Source organism: Balaenoptera ricei, chromosome 2, assembly GCF_028023285.1.
Source record: "Balaenoptera ricei isolate mBalRic1 chromosome 2, mBalRic1.hap2, whole genome shotgun sequence".
NCBI classification, from domain to species: domain Eukaryota; kingdom Metazoa; phylum Chordata; class Mammalia; order Artiodactyla; family Balaenopteridae; genus Balaenoptera; species Balaenoptera ricei.
In genome coordinates, this window is record NC_082640.1 from 126,891,998 (window position 1) to 126,913,676 (window position 21,679).

Here is a 21,679-nt window from a genome sequence, read left to right on the forward strand (position 1 = left end):
TAAAAGATAGAGACAAGCTTTGTGGTCAAGTCAGACAGACCTGTGTTTGAGTCCCTGCTTTCCCACCTATTACCTGTGAGATTTAGGGCAAATTGCTTAACTCCTGGAAGCAAAAGTTTTTCAGTTAAAAAATTTGGACAGTTATATTGGCTTCACAGGGAGAGTTGATGTGACTTTCCTAGTCCTCAGCAGTTTCAGAACTGTCCTTGTTCCCTCACTGTTTCTTATCATTCACGTTCACTTTGCCATCAGTCCCTGTTGTTTGCTGCCTAAGTATCTCCTAATTCCCTCCACCTCTTCCCTTGTTAATTGCATTAATTCAGGCCATAATCATTCCTCATGACTATTGAAATAATCATTCCTCTAGACTATTGAGATAATCATAAAATTAGTTTACCTGCCTCTAGCTCTCTCAAGTTTATCTTCCTCACCACCACCAGAGTTAATTTTTCTAAAACAGAAATCAGGTTATATTATTTCCCCATTTGAAATCTTTCAGGAGCCCTTCAACCCCTACAAGTTAAAGTTTAAACAACTTAGCATGATATAGGAGGCCTATCACTGGCCTTCTGCCATTGTTCTAGTGGCATCTCCTCACATGCCCCCTACCACAGTATCTCTGCACATGCTATTTCTTCTTCTTAAAACATATTTCCTCCCTTTTAGTACCTGGCCAGATTTTTGTTATTCCTTAAATTCCAGTCTAAATGTTACCCCTATGATGCTTCTTTATTTTTTCATTCTTTAATTCTTTTGTAATACTTAGTCCATACCTCTATTAGAGGTCTCAGTCATCTAGATGTTATAATTGCTTTGTATATCTACTCTAATCCCTGTAAAATCACTCATCATCGAGCTTTTCCAAGCCATAGACAGTGTTCTATTCCTCTTTGTATCCCCATTGCCTCTAAATACTTGCACAGATGCCTGCTGTAAAGTGGGTGCTCTATAAATGCTTATGAACATATGAACTAGAACAATTTAGTAGTTTAATAGAATGACAGAATAAAATAAAAGCAGATCAGGTCAGGAATACACAGGAAAACTTCAGGTGTGCTCTAGGCCCTAGATAAAGTTTTTTATCCCAGCCAAGTACCTAGAGCTCACAAGTTTCATAGAAGAGTATGGCACTGGCATCACCACTCCTTCCACTCTCCTCAGAGTTTGGATCTCTTACTTGCTAGTGATCAGCTTTTAACCCTTGTTCTAACCACCAACTTCCATCAAGTTTAATTACATTTAAAAGACCTGAAATCTTCAGTAATAGGATAGAGAGATCATATACTATTTCTAATAATTGTAGAATTTTAAATTTATATTTTATTTCTTTGAGAGTCTAACATTTTTCTTGAATTTTTTAACCTATAGGAGTATACTTAGAAAGGAAAGTTGTACAGAATTACCATCCATAAACAAGCCAGTGTTTATAGCAGATAGTCACTTATAAAGTAAAATGTGGTAAATGCCAGACCTCACTGCCCCAAAATAGCTTCTTGGCCCAGGTATCATAAAGCCTAAAATTTCACCAATGGAAATCCATTCCTTCATGTTAAGCATTACTCTCCTTATGTACATCTCTTTAAAAAATGTGTATGTTTGTGGAAGAAGAGCACATAGTGATGTAGCTTTTTAGATGACTCTTTTGCCGATCCTGGATGCACTTGGTTTCAGAGAGTTATGTGGAGGCTAGAGAGCAGGTTAAGAGCACGAGAACTTTGTGAGAAAAACTTCTTTTAATAGTTTTGCCCAGACCATCCATAATCCTCATTTATTAAAGAGAAAGCTGACACACCAATCCACTAAATGATGTTTTTTATCATAAGAGGTTATGAAATCTGATTCTTTGTGCTATACTTTTCCATCTGTCTTTCCATCTACAGATACGCTTCTTCTGGCCTAGAGCAAGTTTCCCAAAGGAATTTTTAAATGTATTTTACTAAATTTAACATGTTTAAGCTATACATAGTTACTTAAAATGAAAGTGTTTACAACCAGACATATATGGTTAGAAGACCTCTCAAAGATCTAGGTTTTACAATGAAATAACTTTTATCACATATCATCTTAACTGTGGGCCAGATTTACACTGATACTATTCAAGTTTCCTCATAAAATATAACTATATAATAAATAGATTAGACTAAAAGATGTAAGAAAAAATTGTAAACTTTTAACAAATTTTCAAGAAAAAAAATTCATCAACTATTTAGAATTTTCTTTCTATGCTTTAAAAAAATCAGTTACTTAACATTTGCACGTATTCTAATTTTTAATTGCATAATTAAAATTTCAAAGATCAGCATAAAACACTTCCTTTTGAAATATAGGGCATCCTGTGTCTTTTGAGTGGTATTGACAGAAAGAAAAGAAAAGAAAAGAACATGTAAAGCTAATAAAAAGTCTTTCCTGCCTGTTGGCCAAATACTGATTTCTATGAAGAAGTTGAGGTTACAAAGAAATCGTGAATTCTCAGCCTGGTTTCCCTGCTGATGAGTGAAAACTGTCTGTAGTTCTCTTCGAGGTGTCAGGGGAGTCGCCATAGTGTCACACAAGGGTTCTTAGTGTAGAGCAAACATACTTTCCACAAACTCAGCTGCTTAATCTGTTTGCAGGTTGAATTATAAAACAGGGTAGACGACTCTGGGTGCTGGGAAGGGGAACAGAGCATTTCCACAGTTTCTTGACTTAAAAAAAAAAAAAAAAAAAAAGCCTGCTATTCTTTTTTTTTTTTTTTAAAGCCTACATTTTTCATCAAAAGACTTTACTAAACTTTGTAGTTTTGTTGCTATTTCCAGAATCTGATATTAACCATAATGGTTAATAATTAGTAAAATAATTGTGCTAAAATAGTTTTACATAGTTTAATATGAAAAGCATCAGTGAATTTTTTCTATAATTACATTATGTTTTCATTAAAATTGTTCTGCTTCTTGCCAACTTTATCTTGATATTTTTCCTCTAAATTCTTGGTTGGACTACAAGTTGCAAAGCAGTGCTAGATGTATCTGAATACTTTGTAAATACTTGTTGATTGAATCAAGGAATGCATTTCATAAATTCTCAGTGCAAGGTTTAAATCAATATTTAATACAATGTTGAAAGTTGACTTGGATTTATTAGTATTATTAGTAAATGAGAGGATTTAAAATTTTTCTGGAAATTTCTTCAATCTTTTTTATGTTTGAGATTCAAAAAGCTCTGTGAAATATGATACATACCTCAGCAAATAATAAATCAAATAGTTAATTTATTTGTGCTAGTTTATGTACAGTTGAACACCCCAGTCAGCTTTGGAAGGCACCTTCTAAATCTAGATCTAATTAGATACAGCTTTATTGTCATTTATATATGGAAGATGGACTCAGATTCCTCCTAAACAATTGTCGTAAAACGTAAAGCATCTAGCATGCTTAATTTTTATTCTTGAACATGATATGTTTTTTAAGAATTTAATGTTCTGGGTTTTTAATCATAACACATGTTTTTAAATTAAATACATATTTAACTTATGAAATACAAGTCTTGTTGTACTCTATCAAACAAGTATGTATTTTATAAAAAATTTAATTCCATTATATATTTGTATAGTGGATCACCTTTCTTATCCATTGAGTACATAAAGTAGGTTTTCTTAGAGCTGCTTTTATTATATACAGAGATACCTACCATGTTTGATAGGTGATATAATTATATTCATTTCTTTATAAAAACTAAAGAATTGAGGCTTATACCTTGATCTTCAAGGAATGTCTCACTTTGACATGAAAAAGAAACATAGTTTTAATTGTCTAGCTCATTTCTTTCTACCAGGGAAGAATTAATGTGGGATTATTAAAATTGAGAAGTTCCAATGAAGTGGAAAGTGAAGGATCCAGGCTAAAGAAGAAAAGGGATTCTTTAAACCTAAGTATCTGCACTGTCCCTGATTAGTTCCCTTTTATAGTTAACTTTATGGAGTGAATCATAAAAAGCATGAAAGTAGGGACTAAAAAGTTAAATTACAACACGGCTTCTTACATTTGATTTGCTTCTTCATTTCAGAATCTTTCTTCCAATAGGTGATCTAGAGTTGGGCTAGTACACATTTCAGCCTACTAAGATAGATAAAACATGTTTCAGATGATCACTATGGAGAGGAATGAGAGAAAAAGAACAAAAGGGTTAAATAAGAGAGAGAGTCATACAGTTTTCGTTTAAGACTAAATAAAATGCAGGAATTTTTGTTGTTTTTCATTAATCCCAGTGTTACAGTAATTGAAAGTCAGAGATAAGAATTCCTATTATTTTAGGGAAATTATAGGACCCACTTAACAATGATCAAGTACACTTTAACTGAAACTTGACAGGCTGAAAAAAATACGACAGGAGTTCTTATACTGCAGAGGCATTCTAATGTGATTTTCACACATGTATATGAAATGTAAGTTCCTTAGAGTGGTCATATGCTCTAACCAGTACCCTTTTCCTTGCTTCTGTTCTTAGCTCCAGTTAAAAGCCTTCTTAACTGTTTAAACCTTGCTTCCAGGGTACTTCTGTGAAGATAGGAGAACCATCTTACCTGAGAATAGTTTTAGAATTGATAAAAATAAGATATATAAAGTGATTTGAACTTCCTAGGAAAGGTAACAATAACACTAACCACTAGTGTACTTTAGAATACTTCTGTTGTAGTAAAGGAAAAAAGGAAGCTATTGTAGAAATTAGATTTTTAGACGTTTCCATCATCCCTGCCTGGATGTTGCTCAACCTCATCGATAACTCACTGGGAACATCCTCTTCTGCTTTCTCTATTCTTAAACACACAGATGAGTGGATATAATGTATCTATCTGTTGATATAGAAAATGTCTGCATATTTATATAAATCAGGGTCTGAGTTTTTTTTTAATAAATTGTCAGTATTCTCATCTAAAATCTGATGTACACTTCCTTACTAGGTATAGGTTTTATTCCCAAAATATAATTGAAAAATCTAAATTGAACCCAAGAGCAAGTAGAAATATAAATTTTACTTGGATTCTAAGACTCCATGTTTGATTATTTCTCCCCATTATTCCATGTTTGACTGTATCCCCCCACTAAGGGATTTTTCCCAAATGCACATTTGGCCCTCTAAGTATAGAATGAAAGAATCTTGTTTATTTCAGGGTAACTCTGTCTGATAGTGAAATCATAAACAATGTCCACACATAAACATTCTTGATCATTTACATTTAAAGAGAAAAAAATCATTCTGTAGCAATATGATTGATTAAATCCATTCATATATAGCTTAAATCCATCTTCTTTCTTTCTTATATTGTTATATATTCCTGAACAACTCAACAGAAACAGTTTTTTTCCTTCAGTTCTTAACCTAAGTATAAAGAAAAGAATAGTTTTGCTACTACAGATTATTACTTCATCAGGTGTTTCTATAGAAAGACTAACTAAAAGTGAAAACTAAAAATAGTAAATAGTATTTTGGAACTCTCTGAACTTAAGTAATTTTAATTTTTTAAATTGCTCTGGCCTTTATAGCATACAAACGAATAGTTCTTGGGACATCATCATCATTTGACTTTTTCCTTCACATACAACGGTATCCTAAAAGCATAATGAAAGCATATGTTCTTTCTCTTTATGTTACCATTTGACAAGCTACATAATGGTAAAAAAACATATAAACATATTTAAAATCTTGAAACATCTTCTTCCTTAATTTAAACTAATCTGCCTTCTGAACTATGTGTATTTCACATCAGTCTTCCAAGAAGTTCTCTACTACTGACTATAGGGCCTAATCTTTCCCAGAATGATGGGAGTAGCACAGTTCAAGAACAAGAATGAATCTCTGTATAATCACACCACAATGTGAGGTGACCCTAAGACAGAGAACTGACCAGATACACATATGGGTTTTAAGAAGACTTTCTGATGCTCTTTTTAACACAGCTGTGAGAAGAATGTGGCTAAGGCCCAATAGTCATTCTTGAGTAGAGCTGGCAAAGGAAACCATGAGGAGAAGAGAATTTAACACATGGGTGTAAGAGAGTACGGCTTCATTGATGCGATCTGAGGGGAATGCCTAATGACTGAAAGAATCAAACTTGGCAATGAAAACACAAAGCTCTTTTCATCAATTCAAACGCAGACTCTAAAGCTGCAGATGGTCACCTCCAGCCTTGTCTATTCAGTGTGAGGTTTTATAAAATGGCACTTTGGTGAATACTAATAGATCAAAACAAAGATTTAATAACGTAAAGATGTGGTGTTCATTTTTAAATGAGTATACAGGTCAGTGTCTCAGAAAAGGATAAAAAGAGTACCTTTTATATGTGGGTCTAAAGTCTTTTCGTTATTTTTCAACTTCAAAAATAAATGACAAACCTACAGATTGTGTTTTATGGAAAGCAGTTTACATTATGAAAAAGAGACCAAAATCAGAGTTTATATTTACACTCACTGATTTCACAGCTTTTGTTTGAGAACTCTCAATTTATAACATCTGTTAACGTTTTCGTGAAGCTCACTTGATAGGACAAATATATGTTGCCATTCTCAAAGATGAATCAATCTAATTAAAAATTTAGGCCAAAATATTTTATACTTGGAATAGAATTTTTGTCTTGCCTTTTTAGAAAATGCAAAGACACATTGTTTAGTACAAAGGAAGCCTTTGAGCTTCAATGCAGTCTTGAAATTACATTTTTGGTACTTTGCATTTGATTTTCTAAGATTTTATAAATCATACTAATTGTATATATATTCAAAAGTAATTCATTATATTCAGCTTGTTACTTATGCTTACATAACAGAATCTTACTTTAAATTAAAATATGGGGCACTTTTCCAGAATAAATTTTATTATTAGACTTGGATAGCACTTTATAGTTTGTAAAATTCTTGAGCTAAACCCAAATAAATTAAACTTTATTTTCCAAAATAAGCTTAAAATATGAACATGACTTATTAATAGCTTTCATATTTCTACTATATGTGAAGTAAGTATAATGAATGTCTGTATTCCTAATACTTTAATAAGTGACACAAACATATAATAAAATACTAGAATTGATAGTTAAAAAGGAGGCAACTTAGTATCTAATAGAAATACCAGTAAGCTAACAGACCCTTGCCTGTCATTAACTGGGTGTGTACAAGTTATTAAATTGTGTTTCTTCTCAGTTTCCTCATCTAGAAGATGGAGCTGATAGACTTGCCCTATCTACTTCAAAGCATGGCTGTGCAGATCAAACAAGATGCAAGTGCATAAAAGTACTTTGAAAAATATAATACACTCTATAAATGCAAGCCATTGACTGAAGAATATCTTCTACTTATAATATACACTTTAGAGAAAAAGTTATAATTACCTCTTTGGAACCAGAAATAGTAAGTTAGAAAAATAATATTTTAGCCTCAGAGACATAATGTAAATGTCATGTAACTTTGGAAAAAGTGATTCTCCACATAGATCTTGGAAACTGGAAGTAAAGAGGATTCTGTGCATTCTCACACATCACTAGTGAGAATGCAAAATGGTAAAAACCCCTATGGAGGAGAATTTGATGGTATCTAACAAAATTACATTTATCCTTTGACTAAAGAAAATCACTTTTAGGAATCCCTCCTGAATATATACCTTCTGAATATGAAACAATGTAAGAATTACAGTATTACTTTTAATAGCAAACAGAAACAACCCAAATAGCAGAGTAGCTGAATAAACTATGGCAAATATTCACGTAGTGTGATATGATGCAACTGTAAAAAAAAAAAACAAAACAGGAAGATGTCTGTAAACTAATACTGATTGACATATTGCTAACTGAAAAAAAATCCAGGACCTATCGCTAACTGAAAAAAATCAAGTATTTATAATATGCTATCTTTTATGTGAGAAATAAGAATAAAAGGAACAGGAAGGATAAACCAGAAACTAACGAAAATAGTTACCTTTGGAGATAGATGGGAAAGAGATGCAGGCATAGTATGGGAATGCAACTTTTCTAACTGCCTTTTTGTATAGTTTTGACTTTTGAACCATGTATATGTTTTAAATATTCAGAAATTAAAATCAAATGAAAAAGATAAAAAAAGCAAACTCTGAAAGTGAATACAAATAGAAATCAATGTACCTAACTATATGAGATTGGTTAGATTCTTATAGAGAGAAAATAATTAACTCAAATATCTTTTGACTATCAGACTGAATATACATCATTAGTGGCATATATTCTAAGAACAAAACGAAATGCAGAGTAATCTTAAACTTTGCTAAGTATATTCATACTTAGTTGTACTACTGATTATTAAAATTTTGAAACTATTTTCTATATATTGTTGGATTGAGGAAATATGTAAATAAATATTATTAGGAGCCAAGATTTTCACTGTAAAATAGATGGCATTAGAAAAAAGCAACTGTAATATTCAATTTGAATTGAAACTATCAATATGAATTCATGCTTTTAAAAATATATATTTTTCCTTAGCTCTGTTCATTGAAAAGGCCTTAGAAGGAAGGGATACACCTAACACCCAGATTTTAGTTTCTGAATACATTTCCTATTAAAGGGTACCAAAGCTCCTAGGTTTGGAGCATGGAAACTACAGTGAGTCTAGATTATCATTTTGTGCCAGAAAGCAAGAAAGTACTCAGAGACTAATAGAGTCATGTAGAAAGGGCACAGGAGCAGCTTGACAACGTTCCCATAGACCAAATTTGGGATACTGTATGCTTCAAAGAAGAACTGTATTTGACTATAGAATCCTTAATTGTTACATCTAGGGTTTATAAAGATACTTTAAAAAAAAAAAGATGGAAGATGGAAAGGAAGAATCTCTTTTGTAAAGGAGAACAGCAGTTAACAAGTACAGATAGAATAATAGAATTAGAAAATCACCACCTTGTAACCCCCACTGTAATTAATTCAAGCAAAGACCATTCATCAGCCATGTAATGAGTTAAAGGAAGCTACTTTGGCACTAAAGTCAGTCAGTCTAGTTTGGGGAAACTTGCTTAGCATATACCAGAGAGTTCAGAGCTTAAAAATCAGAGAGGGCTTAGACATGGGGATTTAAGATGTCAGGTGCCTTCAAACAATATTTAGGGATTTATTATTAAAATTTACTTTAGAAATTTTTCTTACTCAAATATTCTGTGCTTATGTAAATGATAGAAGATAGACCTAAATCATTCAACCTTTTATCAAAATTCATCTTTTAAAGAAACTCACTATAATGTAAAGAAGTTTTGCCTTAGAGATTTTATCAATATTAGACTAGGGTACTGATCCTTTATTTAAATTTTGATATTTTGTTTATCATGGAGTTTTTGTGTTAATTTTGATTTTTTTTTAATATTGCATTTAAATATTTATCCTGATAATGAGATTTTTTACACCTCTTTAAATTGTTCATCTGAATTGAGTGCCCCATTCACCTACCCTAGATGTAGTGCTGAATACTCTATAGAATATGAAAAAGACACTCTAAGAGGGCACTTCTAGTTTACCCTCATTCAAAAGTAAGAACAACTTACTGAGTTACCCTAGTGTGTATGATTTATACTGAATGGTGTTTCATGTTCAGAAATATTAGTCATATAATGGAGCTGAACAACTGTGGTTCTTCCCATCCTATGGAAATTAACCAGGTTTTTAATTATATACTATCCAGAAAATCTACCACTGTCTGAATTTCTGTTTCTTACTTTATGGTCATTACCTGCACCAGTTTTATCAATTGTTGCTTTGTCTTTATTTCAATCATCTGAGTAGCTGGGTTATTGTATCTATCTACAGTAGGATCGTGATTGTATTCTAGACCCTAAGTGTTGATTTCAGTTTGAGAATATATGGTATTTATGAATCAAAGATAAATCAGATAGAGAAAATTACTGTGATGATTCCAGCTTAATAAGTTGAATATTACTTTTACTTTGTAGGCCCCTGGCTTAGTCTCAAGTTTGAAGGTTCATTGATATATTATCTCTACTAGTCTCCCAAAGGATGTTGCCAGTCTTTTGAATTAAACTTGAATAAGGTTGATTTGTATTCCCTGTTAATCAAAATTTGAAATGTTGACATTAGAAAATTTCATTCAGTGCTAATTATATATGACTTTTATGAAAGTTAGGAAGAAAAGAATCCTACATTTTAAAGTTTAGTATCAGCCTAAAGCCCTATGAAAACAATAGTGAGTAGCTTAATAAGCCATCTTAATAAGATACCTTAATAAAACTAACCAGTTATTCTAGCTTGCTGCATTTCACTTGGCAGTATAAAAATCAGTGACTTACTTCCTCCATCATTAATTGAAACTTTTCTGGGTTTAAAATGATCAAAAACCTCAGCAATGTTATAGCAACGTTTCCTAACCTTTCTTGACTCTTAATTCCCTTTAATAGTAATACATATTCTCTAGGCAGAGTTTTAAGTATCCTTCTTGCATTGTTGTAAGATAAAGAAGTTAATTTGCATTGATTGTTTTATAAGTTTTATTTTAAGTACAGTCTTTAGTATTCATATGTAACATCATATGATGTTTGAAATACATATAAGGAAGTATTAACAGATTAAAATTTAGTAATGTATTATGGCATTAAATAACTGCTTATGAGATGATATTGGGAATTCTTAACATTTTACTTTTAAAATGAAATAATAGTGGTTTTTTAGCCTACATTTGCTAGAATATTTCCACGAATAGCACATTATGAGTGTTTTTGGTGCTTACTCCAATGTATGTAAAACTAAATTTAATATTATTATTATTCCAGTGTTTTCTCTCTCTAACTTTGTTTTTTAAGTAACGGCTACTAAATAAGTAATATGAGTAGTCTGATAGAATGAACACAACATAGAGATCTGGTGAAGAGAATCTTGAGGTGAATTTATGGATTTATTTTGATGCTCCTCATTTGTAATTGAAATTCAGTCTACTTTCTGCTTCCTCTGAGTATTTCAGTGGTCCATTAGAGGTAGAAATTAAACAATTTACAGCTAAAAAGAAAAAAGAGATGCTCAAAACAACATGTTGACCAGCTATGTTCAGCTATATGATAAATCAGCTGAGGGACTGAGTCATGAACATTCTATGCTGATCTTTGCTGAACCTTCATTTTGCTCATTCATGTGCACTCAGAAGACCTCAAACTAGTCCATTTTAAAAGGCTATATAGGGCTTCCCTGGTGGCGCAGTGGTTGAGAATCTGCCTGCCAATGCAGGGGACACGGGTTCGAGCCCTGGTCTGGGAAGATCCCACATGCCACGGAGCAACTGGGCCCGTGAGCCACAATTACTGAGCCTGCGCGTCTGGAGCCTGTGCTCCGCAACAAGAGAGGCCGCGATGGTGAGAGGCCTGCGCACCGCGATGAAGAGTCGTCCCCACTTGCCACAACTAGAGAAAGCCCTCGCACAGAAACGAAGACCCAACACAGTCAAAAATAAATAAATAAAAGAACGTGAATAAAAAAAAAAAAAAAAAAAAAAAGGCTATATAAATTAATTTAATTAAAGGCAAAAATGTTTAATAATAATTTTTGCTTTGGCTTCAAAAATAGAACTCAGAACACTACTCATTAGCAACATTATCACCTTCAGCTACATGATCTGTGAATTTTTAAAGTGCAAAATTTTTTAAAATGATCCTTTAGAGAATTTCATTACAAGTTTTACACACCCACTTTACTCTTTCATCAATTTAAACACATTTTTATATTGTTTAAAAAAATTTATTTCCTCAAATGCATATTTTAAAATAATTTCATCATTTATTAAGCAGCCCCCCCAACAAGTACATATTAAAGTTGAATAAGTTATCTGAATTAGTTAAATTAGGATATAAGTTATTGAAAGGAATCATTTGCTGGAAAACGTATGTATTACAGCATATTAGATAAATGTTAATGGTTTTTAGAAGCAACCTAAGTGTCCATCGACAGATGAATGGATAAAGAGGTGGATGGATAAAGAGGTGGATGGACCTAGAGTCTGTCATACAGAGTGAAGTAAGTCAGAAAGAGAAAAACAAATACCATATGCTAACACATATATATGGAATCTAAAAAAAACAATGTTTCTCATGAACCTAGGGGCAGGACAGGAATAAAGACACAGGCGTAGAGAATGGACATGAAGACACAGGGAGGGGGAAGGGTAAGCTGGGACGAAGTGAGAGAGTAGCATTGGCATATACACACAACCAAATGTAAAATAGATAGCTAGTGGGAAGCAGCTGCATCGCACGGGGACATCAGCTCGGTACTTTGTGACCACCTAGAGGGATAGGATAAGGAGAGTGGGAGGGAGACGCAAGATGGAGGGTATATGGGTATATACGTATGCATATAGCTGATTCACTTCGTTATACAGCAGAAACTAACACAACATTGTAAAGCAATTATACTCCAATAAAGATGTTAAATAAATAAACAAATAAATAAATGTTAATGGTTTCTTTACATATCTTCAAATAAAAAAACATTTTTTAAAAAAGGAAATTTAATAGTTTATTATAGAATAATTGACTATAGGCTTTAAGATGCTTAATAAATATTCCTTTCATTATGAGCAAAGTGTACAATTCTAAGACCTGATTTTCTTTGTTAGGGGACTTACTAAATATTAGTCTTTACTAGTCCAGTTTTATGTATTTATCATTTATGCCAACACTCTGATTTTGCTCTAAAGTATTCTACAACTTGCTATTATATGATACTAGCCCCAGAGCTAACTTTTTCGGTCTACTGAGTATGCTTAGTATATTGTATAACTAATAAATCAATAAAATCTTGTAATGTACAAAATCCTATCTCTATGAAGCAATAATAAGCAAACTATAAGTGAATGCATGAGTCCAAAAAAGGTATGTTTTGATTATATTGACTCTGAGAACATTTGACTTTAACAGTATGCATCATGTATTGTGTGGTATAAATTGGTTGTAGTACTGTTCATAACTTTTTTTTTTTTTTAATTTATTTCTTTATTTCTTTTTGGGTGTGTTGGGTCTTCGTTTCTGTGCGAGGGCTTTCTCCAGTTGCGGCAAGCGGGGGCCACTCTTCATCGCGGTGCGCGGGCCTCTCACTATCGCAGCCTCTCTTGTTGCGGAGCACAGGCTCCAGACGCGCAGGCTCAGTAATTGTGGCTCACGGGCCCAGTTGCTCCGCGGCATGTGGGATCTTCCCAGACCAGGGCTCGAACCAGTGTCCCCTGCATTGGCAGGCTGACTCTCAACCACTGCGCCACCAGGGAAGCCCTGTTCATAACTTTTGAATAGTAGATCCAATGAATACTAAAACAATAAAAATATTTATATCATGGGAATACATTTTAAGTAATTATTCTGAAGAGCTACATGTTAGTGGTATCTTTGAGCAAATTAATAAATCATATTTCTTGCTTAGGGAGTGAAACTGGAACCTGCTAATAAAATTTTTATCTTTAGTCATTGAATTTTATATTGGTTTCATACATTTTCTATATCATATTATAATAGCAGCAAAAATGCATTAAAAACTTTCAAATACATTTAAGTAACAATTTAACACAATAAACTCTACATTGATTAAGTAAATGTGTTTAGAAGGTAATAAAATGAATGCATCAAAGAAGTTCCTTTACAATCATGTTGTCTTGCTCATTTTAAAATAATTCCTGCTTAATGTAACGTTTCATTACTTGTTAAAATTTTGCCAAGTCTTAAATAGCTAACCTATCTGGCTGCCTAATTCTTTAATGAAACTGTACTTTCATGATAAAACATAGCTTTGATACTCTTTTCCTGATAGATTTTGTCACTTTCAGAAATAGCCGTTTTGACAACTAGAAAGTGGTTGTTTGTATTTATAATTGGTTGATGTAAATATCCTAATTAGTTATTATAAAGTGAAAAAGTAAGTATAAATCATTACAGTTGGGTTGATTGAGGAAGTAAATAGCCATGCCAATATAAATATTAGAATTTTTTCAGATCTCAAAAATGAATGTATTTCATTCTAAATAAAAAAGGTGAAAGAGAAAGTTTCTTAATGGATGAAAGTCCATAATTTAAATATTTTACCAATTATAATAAGCAGGATCTTGAACAATTGTATTCATGACTTTATCCAACAAATATTTTTAAAACATGTGCAGTGTCAGGCACAGGTGAACAAAATCAAACTCTACCTTGATTTCATGAAGCAAACCTTCGTTCAGGAGAGATAAGTATTAAATATTCATACAAATAAGTATGTAACTACAATTTGTGCTTAACATGATGAGGGAAAATTCTCTACAAACTGTAAGAGAATATAACAGATCTAATTCAGATTTGTGTTAAAGGGATGAGGTTTTTACTAAGCTGTGGCCAGAAGTATAAATAGGAATCAGCCAGGGGAAAAACACCTTTCATGTGGAAACCACAGCAAAGAACTTGGCACGTGGGAGAAACTGAAGGAAGATCTTTGTGGCCAGAGGGCAGCTTGGAACAAAAAAGGAGGATGGAGTAGTATGCAGAGTCAGATCTTGAAGAACACTGTAACCCTTGTCAAGGTTTTTGTCTGTTAGTTTCCTTTTTTTAGCTTAAGCAGTGGAAGTCGTTGATAGATTTTAATGAGGGTACATGTTCGATTTGCATTTTTAAAAGATTAACCCTAAATGCTCTGTGGAGGATAGATTGGAATGAGATAAGAATAGAAGTAGAGAGACTCACTAGGAAGGAATAGCAGTCGTGAGAAATTGTGATGACTTGGACCAGGGGAGTATCATTGGAGATAGAGAGGAGTGGGACTTGAGATGTACATGGATGGCATCCAAGCAGTAAACTGCCTGGATAAGATGCGGGGTGTTAAGGGAAGCTCCCAAATTTTTGTCTTGAGCAACCTGATAGATGGAAATACCATTTATTGAGACTGAGAAAACTAGAGGAAGAACAGATGTGAAATGGAAGGACATTTTTAACGAGTTTAATTTGAGTAGTATGCAAGACTTCCAAATAGCTATCCTTCTTGGTGTCTTAGTTTCTCAAGAAAGGGGCTTACATTTATAACAGATAAACATTCAGAATTGTTAACAGGTCCTTTAAGAAAATACTTGAGATTTATGTCACATATTTAAAGTGATCACTTATATTTAGAGCTTAAAATTCTAATGAAAAGAGGATAACCTGCAGTTCTCTTGCATGGTAACTTTACCATTAGGCTATATGAGGAGGCCAGATAACATACTGTGATATGATTGATGTTTACAATGCCAGGCGTAACCTATGAACACTATTTAGTTAGTATATTTTTCCATCTAATAGAACAGAACATTTTTATACAAAAGTTTTCATTGAACCATCTTGCCAAGAATCAGCTTAGGTTTTAAAACTATGTCATTCATACATATGTGTCAATATTTTGTGACAGAATTCATCCTTGTTATATATATTTCCTGCTAATATTGAACTTGTATCATATTAAAAGATATAATGAATACATATCATACAAAAGATATAATGAATACATCTTAACCATCTAAGTATATAATTTGAAACCATAATTTAGTTATATTTTGTTTCAGGACAAAAAATATACTTTTGAGGTTTATATTAGCCTACTTATCTTCTGCTCTATAACAAATTACTCCAAAACTTCATAGCTCAGAACTCTTACTATTTCACAGTTTCTTTGGATAAGGGATCTCAGCTTAGCTGGGTCCTCTGGCTCCACGTGTCTCACAAGCCTGCAGTAATCTCAAGACCTGACTAGGAAGGATCTATTTTCTAGATGTCTCACATGGTTGTTGTCAGGATTCAGTTCTCACAAGCTGTTAGAGCAAAGCTACTCAGTTCTTCTCACACTCAAGGCCTCAGGCCTTCTTTGGTTCCGTTCTATGTGGGTCTCTCCATGTAGCATCTCACAACATGGCAGGTGGCTTTACTGGAATGCAGGCAAGAAGGAGAGAGAGAGAGAAAGCTAGCAGAACGGAAGTCACAGCCTTTTGTTGCCTAATCACAGAAGTGACATTCCATCATTTATGCCACGTTCTGTTCATTAGAAGCAAGTCCTTGGGTCCAGTCCTCACCGATGGGGAGAGGATTACACAATGGTGTGAATACCAGAAGGCAGGCATCATTGAGAGCTATGTCAGAAGCTGCCTCCCACAAAGTTTTCAGAAGGTTAAGTTACTTTTATTGGGCCTTGGGTAGCTAAAAATTGGTGGTCTGTAAGACATTCAGTTGATCATATTGCTTCAAGAGCAGTGATAGTTGTAAAATGCACAACCGCAATCTGACCTTAGGAAACCATCGCAATCCTCTGAAAATCTACAAGATCCTATCTAGAAACCAAAGGTCATGGCAAGGTCAAAACTTCTACAGAAGCCAACACCTGAGCCAAAATTTAAGTATTGGGTTAGCCAAAATATTCGTTCGGTTTTTCCCATAAGATGGCTTAGTTGTCTTTAACGTATTTCAAAACAGTTTTGTTAGATTGTATTGTGACAGCCGTCATATCAGCGTGCATTTAAAAAAAAATTTATCAAAATTGGTGGATTTTTGTGTAGCCATTTTAATATTGAAGACTGAAGAAAAAAAGCAACATTTTCAGCATATTATGCTTTATTATTTCCAGAAAGGTAAAAACACAAATGAAATGCAAAAAAAGATTTGTGCAGTATATGGAGAAGGTGCTGTGACTGATAGAATGTGTCAAAACTGGTTTGTGAAGTTTTGTGCTGGAGATTTCTCGCTGGACGATGCTCCACGGTTGGGTAGACCAGTTGAAGTTGACAGCGATTAAATCGAGACATTGAGAAAAATCAATATATCACGCAGGAGATAGCCAACATACTCAAAATATCCAAATCAAGCATTGAAAATCTTTTGCACCGGCTTGGTTATGTTAATCACTTTGACGTTTGGGTTCCACATAAGTTAAGCGAAAAACACATTGATCATATTTCCGCATGCGATTCTCTGTTTAAACGTAACAAAAATGTTCCGTCAGAAAGAGAAAAACAAATATCGTATATTAACGCATATATATGCAATCTAGAAAACTGGTACTGATGATCCTATTTGCAGGGCAGGAAAAGAGATGCAGACGTAGAGAACGGATTTGTGGACACAGTGGTGGGGGGGACGGGGAGGGTGGGACGAATTGAGAGAGTAGCATTGACATATATACACTACCATGTGTAAAATAGCTAGCTAGTGGGAAGCTGCTATATAGCATAAGGAGCTCAGCTCGGTGCTCTATGATGACCTAGAGGGGTGGGATGGGGGGAGGCTTAAGAGGGAGGGGATATATGTATACATAGAGCTGATTCACTTTGTTCTACAGCAGAAACTAACAAAACATTGTAAAGCAATTATACTCCAATAAAAAATTTTTAAAATAGAAAAAATAAAACAAATTGTGTCGGGTGATGAGAAGTGGATACTGTACAATAATGTGGAACGGAAGAGATCGTGGGGCAAGCAAAATGAACCACCACCAAACACACCAAAGGCCGGTCTTCATCCAAAGAAGGTGATGTTGTGTCTGTGGTGGGATTGGAAGGGAGTCCTCTATTATGAGCTCCTTCCAGAAAACCAAACAGTTAATTCCAGCAAGTACTGCTCCCAATTAGACCAACTTAAAGCAGCCCTCGACAAAAAGCGTCCGGAAGTAGTCAACAGAAAACGCATAATCTTCCATCACATTACCGCAAGACTGCATGTTTCTTTAATGACCAGGCAAAAACTGTTACAGCTTGGCTGGGAAGTTCTGATTCATCCGCTGTATTCACCGGACATTGCACCTTTGGATTTCCATTAATTTCTGTCTTTACAAAATTCTCTTAATGGAAAAAATTTCAGTTCCCTGGAAGACTGTGAAATGCACCTGGAACAGTTCTTTTCTCCAAAAGATAAAAAGTTTTGGGAAGATGGAATTATGAAGTTGCCTGAAAAATGACTGAAGGTAGTGGAACAAAAGGGTGAATATGTTGTTCAATAATGTTCTTGGTGAACATGAAAAATGTGTCTTTTATTTTTACTTTAAAACCGAAGGAACTTTTTGGCCAACCCAATACCAGGAATCATGCATATTCACAAACTAATAGATCACGAACAGGGTAGCCAGCAGAATCTGTCTCTGGTGCTGTCAGTTCCTACTTATAAATTTCAATTTTAAAATTCAAAGTGCCACTAGCTAGTGTAAGAAACAAGGAGGGAGGGGTCAGATTTTTGCCTCTTTCAAATAACAATGAATGTAGAGAATCTGAGTCAAGATTTAGGTCAGTCCTACTAGTAAAAATGAGAAAAATAAAATAACGGGGGTGGGGGAGTGCTCATCTGTGGTGAAGGTAGGAAACCAGTCCGTATTATTTGAATATATGCTGAAGTGTAGCAGGGTTATTGGTATTTCAGATCTGTTCATTGTTGATATTGATGCTATTAATGATTATACGCAGTTTTTAAAAAATCAGTAGCAATGGAAATTCAGCAAAAATTTGTTACCAAATATAAGTTTTTAAACACTGAAGCGTATTTTAAAAGGGCAAATAATTATAATCATTAACATGAAAGATTACCAAAAAATAAGTTGAAATAATAATAAACATGATTATTGTTACAATAGAAATGTCAGTGAATGGACAGCTGCTAAAATATTTTTGTAAAATAAGATGAAAAAGAGCTTTAAATAATGATAGGATAAAAGTTGAATGAGAGTAGTGCCTGCCCATTTCCAAATACCTTGAACTATGTGAAGGTACTTAGAAAATTCTTTGAAACTTATTTCTTCTGCTCTTCAATTCAATTATTATTTTAACCAAGTATGTATTATTCACCAAGTATTGAAGTAGGCACGGGGGATCACTGGTAGATAAAATTAAAGATAGCAGCATTTGCCATCACTGAGCTTACAGTCTAGCAAACGATACTGACAAGTAAACAGCAATTATAAAGAGGAAGTGTGTGTTACTATGGGAACACTTAAAGAGGATACCTGCATCAGACTTGGATCAGTCAGGGGAGGTTTCATAGTTGTGAAAAACATATATGTTTCATTAATTCTGTGGGTTATGTTGCCAGTAGTCTTGGTTACCTGTTACAGCATGCCATAGAAAAAAGGTCTAAGATTCAAGCCCTCCCAAATTTTGATTTTTAAAATATTGCATATGCTATTAGCATATGTACAATATTCACCTACTAAAGAAATAACAACACAGAATCTAATCAGATCTACATCCTTCATTTAAAGCCCTAAGGACTGTGTTTCAGAATTTAGAATTGTTCAAATTTTGTAAAGGTAATATGATGTATATTCTCTTTATTAGTTAACATCTTCATTTGTTGTGGAGAAGCACAGTGACATATATGAATTACCACCCTAGATCAGGTTTTGCTGTTACATGAGTTTGCAACAAACTTATAAAAATACTTTTGGTTTTTCAGAACTTTTTCAGTTTTGAAATTGTACATTAAAGGATTATGAATAGAGCCTCCTTTTCCATAAAAAGGTAATTGGAACCTGATAAATTAACAAAAGGATATCCAATGAAGACTTTGCATTATTTTTGTGCCTATAATATCAATCATTGAAATTTAAAGGAAAGATCTCACTCATTCCTCTGTGATGGTATATTGACTATCTCTCGATGATTGGGAGAATCAGTGGGAAAAAGTAGAGAATATTCCTAATGGCTTCTTTACCACTAGTATTTCTAAGAGATTATGGAATAGCAAAAGTTGTTTAAGTTTTAGGGATATAAGAATCACAAAAGTGTGATAAATATTTTTAAATAGAAATTTTAATAACTTTATTAAATGTTAGCTTCTCCAGGCTAATATTTATGTCAGGCCTCTGGTCAGGGTAGTTGTATATATGCTGCTTTATAGTATCAGATAATGTAGTAACTTAATGGACTAGGCTGAATTTATTGAGAGAGATTTGTCACAGTGGAAGCTTTTTTTATTTCAACATTTTCCCAAAACTTTATTCCATTGTTGTTAAATTTTTTTTTTCTGGAATCTTACAAGTCAATTAAGTTTTATGTTTACTGAGATGCATAACCACCTATTAGTTGCATTAAATAAAAAGAAAAAGTCAAGTGCCACACCTAAAGGATTTTTTTTGAAAGAGGGATCTGTGGTTTTCTCTGGAAATGATGTCCTTTTATTACAGGCTCCAGCTAGCTTTTGAGGGATGGGCCACTAAAAGAGAGGAGAAACTAGAAATAATTCATATTACTTTAGAGCATCAAGTTCTCATTAGAGCCCATATTTAAGTTGTTTTGACCTTCTCCCTAAAAACCTCTCCTCACAGTTCTGTGAATATGATCCCTGTTTTAAGCAAAGCATTTTGCCTACCCATGAATAAGAATGTATACTGATGTGTCCAAGAAAGATAAAGGTGAGTGTGTGTATCTTAATAGTGCTAAAAAAATTAACTCTGAAATTTCAGTCTCTAAAATATTATCAACTTCCTTACAGATTTTCAAAAATATAAGCATTAATTGCTAATTCCCAGCCAATACAAAACATTGTGAAATAATGCTTTGAATCTTAAAACGTATTACCGTATACCTATATCTTTTGTAGACTAGAGTGCAAGTTCTGTGAGAAAAGAATTTGGGTTTGTTTATTTGGGTTTTTTAAATTTGCTGTTACAAACTATGCTACAATTGAACAGCCTTCCTTAAGCATATTTTTGTGTAGTCCTTTCACTAGATCTATAGGATAAATTTCTAGAAATGAAAAATTTAAGGTTAAAAAAAGTATGTGTCTTTAATTCTAAGTATTGCCAAATTGTTCTGTTAAAAAGTTGTATCAACCAACAATAATCTGCGAGAATGCTTATTCCCTAAGCTTCATCACTATTTAGTATTATCAAAGTTTTTAACCTTCCAATCTGAAAGATGAAAAATTATATCTCGTTTTAATATGTATTCCCTTAATTATGAATAAAGTTAAGCAATTTTTAATATTTATTGCAGTATATTTTTCTTTTTATGTGAACTGCCTGTTCATGACCTTTTCCCATTTTTGTATTGGACTGTTAATCAATTTTTGTTGATTTGAAAGAACTCTTTGGATAGTAAATAAATTAGCTTTTTATTATATGTACAGTGAACATTTTTTTTGTTTAAAACTTTTTTTTTTCAACAGAGACTTTTTCTGTTACAGTGTCAGGTTTATTTGTTAAGTTGCTTATTTGAGGGGTTTTTTTATTGTTACTTATGATTATCTGTATAGAAAAAGCATTAGAACTATTTATAAACTTGATTTTTGTGTACCTTTTTTCTTTTAAAGAAAGGGTTGTTTTCATCAGTAGTCCAGTAGGTAATAGTTTTTTTACCTTAATACTAATGCAGGTTGGTTTATCTTAGCAAATAAGCTATTTAGTCATAGTTCTTCAGCTATAAATCTCCTCTTCCAAAGCAAATATCCTGCAAGGATAAAACAAACAGGATCAAAACACAATGACAGGTTTGAGCTCTTAGTTGCTGGATTGGCCTCATTTGGGTGTGGGAGATTAAAGGAAAGTACCTGAGGTAGCCTTCACTATATAAGAAGTCTCTTTCAGTTCAAATAATGTTTTTAAATATTGTAAAAACTTAACTGGAAAATCATACGGCCTTGATTTATGATGTTAAAAAAACAATGAAATAAATAGTTCTGCCATCTTTGTGTACCTTATGACCCCTTCATTTATTTTTCTGGGAAATTTCTAGCGAGC

General features: G+C 33.3%; 1 protein-coding gene across 12 annotated transcripts in view; it reads left to right on the forward strand.

Annotated features, from left to right (window-relative positions):
* MIPOL1 (mirror-image polydactyly 1) overlaps positions 1 to 21,679 on the forward strand; it is a 303,329-nt gene that overhangs the window by 258,317 nt on the left and 23,333 nt on the right. The window contains exon 14 of one of the 12 annotated variants that reach the window (XM_059914121.1): positions 20,267 to 20,348. The exons of the other annotated variants lie outside the window; for them this stretch is intronic. Coding sequence (XP_059770104.1) covers positions 20,267 to 20,333 — 67 coding nt within the window. The 3' untranslated portion in view covers positions 20,334 to 20,348. Of the gene's footprint in view, positions 1 to 20,266; positions 20,349 to 21,679 lie in introns of those variants that run through there. 12 annotated transcript variants of the gene reach the window in all.